At 33.7% G+C, this 12,424-nt stretch overlaps 1 protein-coding gene across 1 annotated transcript in view; it reads left to right on the top strand.

The window, feature by feature from the left end:
- LOC106460031 (cGMP-dependent protein kinase 1-like) overlaps positions 1 to 12,424 on the top strand; it is a 113,905-nt gene that overhangs the window by 91,012 nt on the left and 10,469 nt on the right. The window contains exons 10-12 of the mRNA XM_022386202.1: positions 2,502 to 2,619; positions 4,294 to 4,433; positions 4,894 to 4,983. Coding sequence (XP_022241910.1) covers positions 2,502 to 2,619; positions 4,294 to 4,433; positions 4,894 to 4,983 — 348 coding nt within the window. The remainder of the gene's footprint in view (positions 1 to 2,501; positions 2,620 to 4,293; positions 4,434 to 4,893; positions 4,984 to 12,424) is intronic.

The following is a 12,424-nucleotide window of genomic DNA, read 5'->3' as shown; positions in this document are numbered from 1 at the left end:
CTCGGATTGCGAGTCGAGTGCCTTAACCACCTGGCCATGCCGGGCACCAAGTTGCTATGACATCATTGCGTAACCAAGAGACAGGCAGACAGATACACACTGTGTTTTATAGTTTTTCGATAACAATGAACAATGACTGTTATGGTGTGAACCAGGCTTTCTCTCTGTTTTTTAACATTTTTTAAAACTTATTTTAAAAAGGTCCTAAATTAGAACAGCAACGAGCTCATAAACAAGAAAAAAACATAGCAGCAACCGTTTTTAGCTCCCAGTATAAGGGTAAAAACGTTAATAAAGTAACAACAAATATCTATTAACTCTATAAAGTAACATAATTAATTATTACTCAAATTATTATTTCAGTCATTCTTAATCTATCAAGCATCTATATGCAAAGAAAAGCCAAAAGTTACGCTTTTTATGATTAAATGAAGATATAGCTTAAAAGAGCTTTGCGGACTTTATGGCATAACAAGGTTTCATTCGCCCGGCCCCTTTGCAGTTGCCCCTTTTCCCCCTGTCGGCTGGCCTGTGAACCATTTGATATTTCGTCTATTTTTTGTCCGATATTTAACACATTTGGTTCTAAAGAACCCATTGTGAACTATCAGTATGATGGTTTATCTGAGAAAATGGTTACATGAACTCAATTGTATGTACTTATTTTTATCCGTGCAAAATGGGTACATTTAAATGGCCCAATTTGTAAAAGAAAAAACGATATTTTAAGATCACTTTATAAATCTTTTAAGTCTCCGAGTTATATCGGATGTTATTTAGATATCAGGATATTTCCTTGATTAATTTCTTAGTTCTATTAGAATATATGTTTACACAGTTTGAGAACGAAAAGTTAATAACGTGCATACGAAGAGCGAAATGTAGATCAGTTTTAGAATACTTGGTATTACGGAGGCGACGCTTTCATATATTATATTTGAAACATTTTACGATTTATGGTAATAAATCTACAGTGGCTACTTTACCCAGTTCGAACTTGTGGTGTACTGAGTACGTCATTATTTATTCATTACAACCCAAAAGTACAATTTTTACAAAAGCAATATAAGTTTTATTAATGTACTTATTTCCCATTATCTATCTCTACGTCTGTCTTCCAGGTAAAAATTTACACAAATAACTAAATGTGGAAGTTAATACTAACTGGGAAATGGATAGTTTATTTCTATATCTTTAAAAAGTAATATTTATAAAGCCAAACATCGGATCTATCTAGATGTACAAACTGACTGTCAGCTAAGGTAAACTTTGTGTTGCTTATGGGATTTAAATCGCTTAAGACTCTAATCATTAATATCGTACACCTTTGTTTAAGAGTCACTTTAACATTATCTCTTGGCTAATTCCTGAGAAGGTCCAGTGTTTATTTGAAAAGCCACATCGAATGCCGTCTCGTGACATGATAATACCCCAGCACTACTTGATATCAAAAACTACTGATATTTGTATAAGCTTTAAGTTATGTTGTAATATTATGTTTGAAGGCTTGGGAATTCTAAGGCTTGTGCAGCTAGGTGTAGAGATAAAAAATTAAAAAAGTCATAATTACCTTTAACAACGTTAAAAAAAGAAACTGTGTGTAGGGATCCCAGCAAATATCTAAAATTATTATATAATGGACTAATGATGTAAGCTTTTCGTGATTTTCAAATTCTAAAAGTGTGTTTGAATTTAACCATGCCTAACGTGTGTGTGTGTGCCATTAATTCAATAAAAATCAATTGATGCTTATTGCCACTATCGTAAAGCCTCTTTAGATCTTTTATCAATATCACAGATATCACACATCTATAACTTATAACCACACATATTTCTAATCAATTTATAAGTATGATTAGTCCGTAGTTATATATTAATTCATAAATACACATACATAACAAAAGGATTACTAGCCTATAATTATAAATATTACCCACATATAACTAATATAGAAACTTTACCTATATAGATATTTAATTATAAATAAACTCCCAATCTTGAATAGTAACCTCAGTTTCTTCCAGTTAACTTAAAAATTTCTCTGTTCTACCCAGTCATAAGTGTTAGTACGTCTTCATTTACACTGATATGTATATGCATTTTATGTAAATTACTATTCATGTATTTATATCACACTTTTAATTTGTTACCAGTACAGCTCTTCCATAATCCAATTTATAAGTTCCAAAACGTCCAATTAAAGAAATGGTTTCTGCTATAGCTGTTGTGCCGTTGTTTACAATAGATCTTCCATCGCTAGAAACCGGTTTTCAATACCCGTGGTGGGCAGAGCACAGATATCCCATCGTGTAGCTTTGTACTTAAGTTCAAACAAGCAAACAAACAATTATAGATTTTCAATTCCTGTCTGAATCAATTACGAAAAAAGGACAAAGTTTTTAAACTTAGAATTCTGAATAAGTCTTTTAAAATGTTTGACCACTCGAATATCTCTGGCAAATATGTTATTACAATGTATAGTTGTGTTACTGAATTTGTAGGCCAAGCAGCGTGACGTCGATCCCAACCGAACAAATATCAGAATATCCCGAAATACGACTGGATGATCTTGATGTCATAGCTACATTAGGAATTGGTGGATTTGGAAGAGTTGAGCTGGTAAGTTTGAAAGAATGTGCTGAATTTATGTTTAACTGAACAATAAAAAAAAATGTTGGCTTATTTAAGTTTTTTTTAATTTAGATACAATTGTTTGTTTTAGTCTAACTTCGGTAGGCAGAGCACAGGTAGCCCATTGTGTAGCTTTGCGCTTAACAACAAACGAACTAACATTTGATAATCTGTAAAGAGTGTAGATTTGTTATTCCATCTTTATATCATCTCATCTTTACAAACAAAATCTGTAAATTTAAGCTTATTCTTATTTTTTTGTTGTGAACCATGTGACTAAATTGGTAAATTGGCAGCTGGCCATCGAATGACAAACTGTTCACTGGCTGTTAGTTGCCTTTTCGGACTGCTAGTAGTTGATCATTCGACAGGCCAACTTTTGTTCGACTTCTTTTGCGTGTGTATCTTTGATAAGAATATTTTAAAATATTCATAGTTTTATAGCACAGATTATTGATTAACCCTAGGGTTAAGAGCACAGCTCAAGAATGAACTTCGGTATCAACAAAATTACGAATCCGTATAATAACATTAGTCTTTGGTAATTTCCTCACACTGATTTCAGTAGCTCAAACACTCATACTTAAATGTATGTGCAAAGCATTTTGTTATGCGTTAGTTCTATATTGTCTGACAGGAAATTAACTCCACGGTGGGAAGCTTGTTTGTTTATTTATTTTAGAGCAAAGCCACATTGGGCAATATGCTGTGTCCACCGCGAGGCATTGAACACCAGATTTTAGCATTGTAAGTTCGTAAACTTACCGCTGTCCCAGTGGGGGACAGGTGAGGAGCAACTGTTTTCACGAATATCTCTTTAGTGTGTATGTGTGTGAACATTCTTTACGTTAGGTTAATTCGAAGGTTACTGTGTGTATGTGTGTGAACATTCTTTACGTTAGGTTAATTCGAAGGTACTGTGTGTATGTTTTTGTAAATAGTAGCCAAGATGTTTTGGAAGATTCATTTATTGATATATTAAATTGTCAGTGCCTTGAGAAATATTTGTACCAGCCATATCCCAAGTGTTTGTCACTATCAGTTGATTTAAACAGAGTATAACATTTTAAGCATCGTATGCTTTTTAATCTGATAACGATGTTAAGCTGCAGCGTTTTAATTATATTAAAATTATTTGTTTATTGAACCCTTAACCCTCATAATTACTGATGGATGAAGACTCCATCGGTTTTTCTAAATGCATATTTCTAAGCTGTTTGTGCAACAACTTTTTTGTGGGTCCATAACTCTGTTGATTACAAGGTTCCTGATAATATATGCATCACACAAAAGAAAATTAAGTAAAACAACTATCAATATTGCTCTTAATTGCATTAATTACTGCTGAAAATTCAATGTACCTTGCATAGAAAATGAATGATTCCGCAATTTTCTTTTTGTTTAGTTCTTAATGTGACTTTTGTAACAGGGAAAAAAACATAAAATGACTCCCTATGTTACAATATTTAGACACCACCAGTAGTGAACAGTGTCGGTAATTTGAGGATTGAGATCTTGCCGAAACTATTATATTGTACAGACAGCGATATCTGTTGACGACAATGAATAACGAAAAGACACGAACAGCTTACCTCTTTATCTTATTTGTGACATCCATTCACAATCATAGTTAGCATCATCACAACCTTCTTCATCTGGTAGGTACAATACACGCTGGACAAGAGTATGACCTTTGCTCTCAAGTGCCTAAAAAAGTCCCATATCGTCGAAACTCAGCAGCAGGAACACATTATCAGTGAAAAGTCAATCATGATGGGATGCCGGCATCCATTTATTTGCAGGTATTCAACAAACTGTTTGTCACAAATGAATTATCTTCAAATATTTTGTAACATCTTTTTTTTTATTTAATGTAAATCAAATAAAATATAATTATATCCAGGATGTTTGCCTTCGGGGTTGATTCATAGATGTATTAGCAGGTACCTTTTGAAATCAAGTATATTATACAAGTCACATGTATTACTACATGCTAATCGTGTTTCATAATGATTCCTTTATAAGGTTATACATGATTCAGAAATTTTTCTAGCACTTAATGAACATGTTATTAACTTTATCGGAGAAAAAAGATTTAGTGCAACTTTATAATTCTTAGTTTAAAGCAGAGAATGTGCAAGAGAAAACGATTGTGATACAACAAAATGCATATTTTAGTTAATATTAGTGTGAATGCATTTAGTTTCAAACAGATTTCAAGTATCGTTTTTATATGCACTCTCCTTTTACATAATTTTCCAGATTATACACAACATTTAAAGATAAAAAGTACGTATACATGATGATGGAAGCATGTTTAGGAGGCGAAGTCTGGACTATACTTCGAGACAGGTAATAACATATTACCTTTTTTACAAATTTTGTAGTTCATCACGCCTCAACTTTTCAAACATAACAAATAAAACTGTAAAATGAAAACCAGCAAACACATTAGATTTCACTTTTTCGTTACTTTTATCTGGTAGTTTAAAAACAACAACCAATAAACAATTTATTAAAAAAACGAAGGTACCGCCTATTGATTAATTTTTCTATGTTATTTAGCTAGGAGTTAAGAGTTATAAACAAGAATAAGTTGGAATTATAACAATTATAACAGCTTGTATTTAATCGAGCTGGACAAGAAACTGATATTATGATTCATGTTAAATTGTAATAAAAACACTTCTACTGAAGCTGATTGAAAGAGGAGAGTTACTCTGTATATAGCTTGTGGCATATAAATTCAAAGAAAGAGCTTAGCTTATGTTTGCTTATTCATCAGTTATTTACAACTTATAAAAACTATTATTGCTAATACTGCAACGGAGAATGTTTCAATTAAAGCGAGGCTTGTAAAGGAATCTATTGTCAATAAACCAAATGAAAAACAGGTTTTCTTCACAAAAAAACATTTAATGTTGAAGGATTGGAATCTCAGCTAGTCAGTTGATGTTAAGCTATAGGTTTCATTAATTAATGTCTTTCCGACAATTTTTTTTCTCTTCATAGCAACAACAACAACAAAATATATAGTCCGAACAAAAGAACCTATTTTGAGTCACATCTAACTGATGAACCCTTTGAATACCCCCCTCCAGTGGCGCAGCGGTATGTCTGCGGACTTACAACGCTAGAAACCGGGTTTCGATACCCGTGGAGGGCAGAGCACGGATAGCCCATTGTGTAGCTTTTTGCTTAATTTGAATAAATGTTGTGAGACAACTGTTTCCATTGTCTATCTTGCAGAAATCAGTAACTTGACTGTTACAACTGAACGGTAACCAACGAGTTTCAGAACGCTGCAAGTGTTTACATAATAGGCATGCTTTTACATATATAGCACATGGCATGTTCTTGTGGGTAAGGCGCTCACCTCGCCATCAGAAGGGCGCTAGTTCGAATCCATCGAATGTGCTTGCCCTATATTTCGGACAAATTTTTGGCTTACAAAATTACCAGCCGACACCTAATTCGATGGGACTAAGGTCGAAATGAAAGAAAATGTACGAGAAAGTTGTATAATTCTCGGCGACACAAGACTTAACAATGAATATGACTGTTATAATATTTCTGCATATTTCTTCTTTACCATTTCTAAGTCCTCCAAATCTCATTAGAGTTAGATCGTTCTATATGCACTTAGAAGAAAAAACTGAAATAAACGTGGTAAACCACTTAGAGCAATTCCAAAATACAAAGAAATCTAAACTCAAACTAAGTTTAAAACAAAATTATAACATTATCATATAATTATGGGAAAATCAAAGTCGTCTTCTATGCGAATTTTGTCAGTCTTAGTTCAAAAATCGTTCTCATTCAAATGCGTGACTGTGTGCGATAAGTATATGACCTAAATAAACCAACCCAGAAAATGAGGATGTGCAGAGATAGTCAGAAAGAAAAAAAAGGTTCATTTCTTCAATTTTTAAAACAAAGCTTTAAAATTTTTATACAACTGCTAAATTATTTCGAAAGAGCCAAGTCACACAGAATATCTAAAGGGCGAGGATGTTTGCCCCGGGACTCGTGCAGTCTTTCGACGCTCCAGATGGTTCATCACGACTAATAATTTTAAAACAAAAATGTCTCTTGCAAAATTTGAAGAATTAATTTATCTTTTCGAAACATCTGCTGCGCGAAAACAATACTACAAACTGATATATGAAGCATATTGTTGTATAACACGGCCAGTTAAGAACAATAGTTTCAAGTTGTTTCAGCTATCGGCAGTCTAACTTGGTCAATGATGAAGAATGTTATTCACATAAGATTTACGATGTTTCATGTATGTGATACAATATAAAGTAAGACCTTGTTTATACGTTTTGCACACTTTTTCGTAATGATGGAATGTTTGAGGCTATTTAGCTTTGTAGCTAAGTTTTGAAGTATCTACCTGCTGCTGTGGTATAGAGTGAAATATCAGCCTATACCACCGTTTTGAATAACATATCTGAAACCAAAATCCTCTTTTTTTTTTTTTACCAAGATGAAACATTTTAGCATAAGTGATAGGTGTTAAATAATAAGAGGTAAAACAAGTAAAGTGAATTATTGTTTAAATATCTAGATCGTTCAATCAACTAATTGGAGACTTACAAGAGCTACAAGACAAACAATACGATGATGTTGTCAGGCATCATAGGTAAGTCATAACTAAACATTATCCTTGTCAGTTGGTATTGTTCATTGCATTGGCGCCATATTCTCCTCGAAAGCAAAGGTCCACAAATTTTTATATTTTAAGTTAAAAATTCAATTTCAGTTTAGGTATATTATTTCTCTATCAGACGATACCCTTAAGGCTAGTAAAATTGTTTTGCGATTAACAAGTGAAAATAAAACATGTTAGGTGCTTTACTGGGATTGAAGTACGTAAAGTTTGCAATAATATTCAATATAGTAATATTTTGCATCACTTCTCAGTATAGGCCTAGCATGGCTAGGTGGTTAGGGCATTCAATTCGCAATCTGCGGGTCGCAAACCCGAATACTCATCACACCAAACATGGGCCCGACATGGTTTGGGAGCTCGACTCGCAATCTGCGGGTCGCGGGTTCGAATCCCCGTCACACCAAACATGCTCGCCCTTTCAGTCGTGGGGATGTTATAATGTGACGGTCAATCCTAGTATTCGTTAGTAAAAGAGTAGCCCAAGAGTTGGCGGTGGGTGGTGATGACTAGCTGCCTTCCCTCTAGTCTTACACTGCTAAATTATGGACGGCTAGTGCAGATAGCCCTCGTGAAGCTTTGCGCGAAATTCATAACAAACCAAACCACCAAACATGCTCGCCTTTCAGTCATGAGGTCGTTATAATTGAAGGTCAATTCCACTATTCGTTGGTAAAAGAGTAGCCCAAGAGTTGGCGGTGGCTGGTGATGACTAGTCTTTCACTGTTAAATTAGTGACGGCTAGCGCGAAATTCAAAACAAACCAAACCACTTCTCAACAGTACTTATGACAATGTACTACAGTAAAGTCTTCAATACCTTATTCTTCCTGCTGAACAGAATTAACTGCAATTAATGTAGTCATCCTTAGTATTATCACTTGTCTTTGCCACTTAGCTATATACTAATATTGATTGTAGTACACAAAAATGACAAGCGGGGCTCTGTAGAAAAGCTTATACCTAAAGATTACTTTAGATATACCAAATTGCTTGTACGTGGACCATTGGTTAGCGTGCCGGATTGTGTATCCGAGGTTCCGTGGTTCACACCCCGTTACTATCCCCCCCCCCCTGAAAAAAAAACTGTTCCGCATTTTGGGGCCATGGATGCATTATAAAAGTGACGCTCAAGTTGGATTAGAATTTTATTAGTGTTGGCGTTAGGTGCTGTTGATTAGCTGTCTTCCCTGTTGCCCGTCGCTTGAAAATTATAGACGGCTAGTACAGATAGCCCTCAGTCGCTTTGGCGGAATTCAACAACAAACAAATAGCTTGCACTCCAGGAGAAAATTGGACATTTCAAACGGCAATAGTACTAACGATATTATATTAGAATCTGGTTTAAAAAGAAACCTTAGATTGCAGGAAAACATTAGACATTACAAAGTTGCAACAGTAATAATATCCCATTAGAACATTTTCTAGAAGCACACCTTTATCATTATTTTACAACACCAAAAATGGTTATATGTTTATTTATCTATTTACTTTATCGTTACGAAAGCCTGTAGTAGACAATTCATCACAGTACATGTTGATGTTGTTGTTTTCTTAGCGTAAAGCTACACAATCGTCTATCTGCACTCTTTCCACCCTGGATTTAAGTATTATAAGTCCGTAAACTTACCGCTGACCAACACGGGTTGATATGGACAAGTATTTTATTTGTTCTGGTGTGTGGGCGAAGCATAATTATAACAAAATCCGACCACTACTATCTTTATTGTGTCCCAGCCGGCCTGATGAACTCTAGTATTGAGCGAAACGTGTCCTGAACAATGAATAAAATGTGGTTGAAATATTATTATACACCTTCCTTCTGGGAAAAACCGTCACGGACTGACTAAGAAAGGTTGTGGTAAAAAATACAATAAGCTAATACTACTGTATTAAGTATTTTATTTATTTATATTCATTTATCATTAAAACCTAAAGTAAGTAATTCATGATTTTTTAACGTTGATACTTTTAGGTATCTAGGCTTATTATTACTGTAGATACAGCTGGTTCCAAAGTTGCACTATTAATATCACATTAGAAAATTATTTATAACCACACCACTTTTTTAGATTACCAAGTATGCTTAGACTACAGAAGAACAACAGATATTGCAACAAACAAACTGCAACAATATCAATATTTGATTAGAACATTGTTCACAAGTACACCCTTTGTATTGTTGCACAGTGAGAAAGTTTGAGGTTAACAAAATATACAACTAGTTGATTCCATTCCTAAATATTTATAAAAAAAAAAAATCCTTTCGTCAACTCTCTATCATCAGTCAAGCTAAGATGGTTAGAAATGACATCCGAAACTTAAATACTGAATTTCTGATTTTTAAGTATAATACCCACAATTTATATACTCATAAAATATTATTCAGTGATATAAATAAGTTATAGTGTTTTCTCTTTTGCGAATGAAGATATGTTTAATTCATGTTAATCACCACCAGAATGTAATGCTTATTTGTTACATTCTATGAACAGAATTCTTATAATAAAAACTTTAAAAGCATTTTTGGTTTTGGTTTTAAAATTGCACCAAAACTAATAAAAATGAAGGTCGAAGGTACATTTTGAGGATTCTGGCCCACATGGCTCCTTCCTCTAATCCTGATCCAATAAACGAGGAAAGGTTTGGTATCTGAAATTAAAATTAATTAGCAACAGATACATACAGATTTCACAAATACGGCACTACTACAGTAGTATTACTCAAATTCATGCTAATTTATGGAATTTGTATAGAGATTTCATTGTGTACAGAAAAATCATATGTACTATACATATGTCGGTAGCAAATCAAAAACAAAACATCGAAGAAAGTAAACATTTTGTCATTAATCCCGTGTTTTGTTTATTTTCTGAATGGATTATGATCTAACTTGATTGTTACAGAGAAGAAAGAAGAACCGCCAACGTTGTAGCACTGGAGCCTGGTGTTGAGTGTTTAGCTTTAGACAGAGAGTAAGTGACTTTGGTAAAATTTACTTGAGTTATCGTACTACTTTGTGTTTATCGATATTAGTTGAGATCCTTTAACTTACTCTCATTGTTCTCTCCGGATTATTAAGATTAAGTTATGACTTGGCGTGCACTCATTTCTTTAATGTTTACAACGAATCACTTCAAAAGAAATTTGTGTACTATTTTTTTTTATCTTTAAAACATTTAGTCCTTAAGTATGCATAATAAAGCATACTGGAAATAATTATAAAAAAGTTGATTTTCTATGGAAGATGACTTCCTCAAATACAGATAATACGATTGATGAATTATATTTCACATAAAAAATTATTTAAAGTTCTTGCGAAAGTGATTATAAATGTTGAGATATTCTTAAATAGTTAAAATTGGTGATAAAAAATTAGAAGCTATACTTTTTCCTGTCGAATTTCAGGGCTTAATAAACTACTTAGTGGAAACTTGAATAATTCTATTATGTTTAGCTATAATGAATTTAAGCCTTTTATCTTATAATTAATTCATTCGTCGTACGTTAAGATTATCAAAATAAAATACAATCCTTTAGTAAGACCCCACACACGAAAATCATGGCTGAAAAATAAATGTCCTAAAGATCATTAAACAATTATATTAAGAGTTAATTTAATCAACTAAGCTTTAGTCAATAGCTTTTGTAAAACGGCCTACATGATATTAATGCTTGAGATTTAGTGTAGATTTAAATATTACACAGATAGCACCGTACATCCCTACACACACACACACCCCTCAGAACTTCATGTAATGTGTCAGGTCTGTCAATTTCCAATTATGCTGCTTCAATCATCACAAAGCTAAGTAAAATGTGGTTTAAATATTACACACCTTCCCTCTCTCAGGATTTCCACGTATTAATGATTTCGCTTCCCAGTGATGTGGTTCTAGTCGTCAAAAATCGAAGAAGGATATTCTTAAACACTACACAGACAAACCTACTTCCATTCTCTCTGTTGCCACCAGGTGGCTCAGCGGTAAGACTCGGGCTTGCAGCGCTAAAAATGAGGTTTCGATACCCGAGATGGGCCTCTTATGTGGTTTTGTGTTTAACGACACCCAAGCAAATGTATCTCTCTCCTTCAGAATTTCCACGGATTTACAGTGCTGAATTCTAGAGTTCGAGTCCCTGCGGTGGACAGAGCGCAAATAGATAGCCCATTATGAAGGTCTGCGCTAAAACAACAACGCTAAGCAAAATATTTGGTTTATCATTTCTAACATTAACGGTTCGTTTTTAGACTGTTTATTACTGATTAGGTACACATATTCCATAATTTGACGTTTTTCCTGTCACAACATTCAATATCAAGAACTGAGAAACAAAAAAAAAGGCGACATCACTCATTTTATACGTAAAATACACAAAAAAACACAACATTGATTACTGGGGTTAAATTACATCACTCATTTTATAAGTAATATACACAGAGAACTACAGCATTGATTACTGGGGTTAAATTACATCACTCATTTTATAAGTAATATACACAGAGAACCACAGCATTGATTATTGGGGTTAAATTACATCACTCATTTTATTCGTAAAATACACAGAGAACCACAACATGGATTATTGGGGTTAAATTACATTACTCATTTTATAAGTAATATACACTGAGAACCACAGCATTGATTACTGGAGTTAAATTACTCACTCATTTTATACGTAAAATACACAGAGAACCACAGCATTGATTACTGGGGGTAAATTACATCACTCATTTGATACGTAAAATACACAGAGAACCACAGCATTGATTACTGGAGTTAAATTACATCACTCATTTTATACGTAAAATTCACAGAGAACCACAGCATTGATTACTGGGGTTAAATTACCTCACTCATTTTATACGTAAAATTCACAGAGAACCACAGCATTGATTACTGGGCTATCTGCAGGTAGGCCTTGTGCAGATTTGTGAGAAAGTCTGAGACAAATAAAAAACTAAGAAGACACTCCGAATGACAAAATACACTATAAAAAATTTTCTGGAATGTGGCAACATTTTACTTAGCTTTGTGATGATTGAAGCAGCATAATTGGAAATGGACAGACCTGACACATTACATGAAGTTCTGAGGGGTGTGTGTGTGTTTAGGGATGT

The sequence above is a fragment of the Limulus polyphemus genome, unplaced genomic scaffold (genome assembly GCF_000517525.1).
Source record: "Limulus polyphemus unplaced genomic scaffold, Limulus_polyphemus-2.1.2 Scaffold1, whole genome shotgun sequence".
Lineage (NCBI taxonomy): Eukaryota > Metazoa > Arthropoda > Merostomata > Xiphosura > Limulidae > Limulus > Limulus polyphemus.
This window is presented reverse-complemented; position numbering and strand designations above follow the sequence as displayed.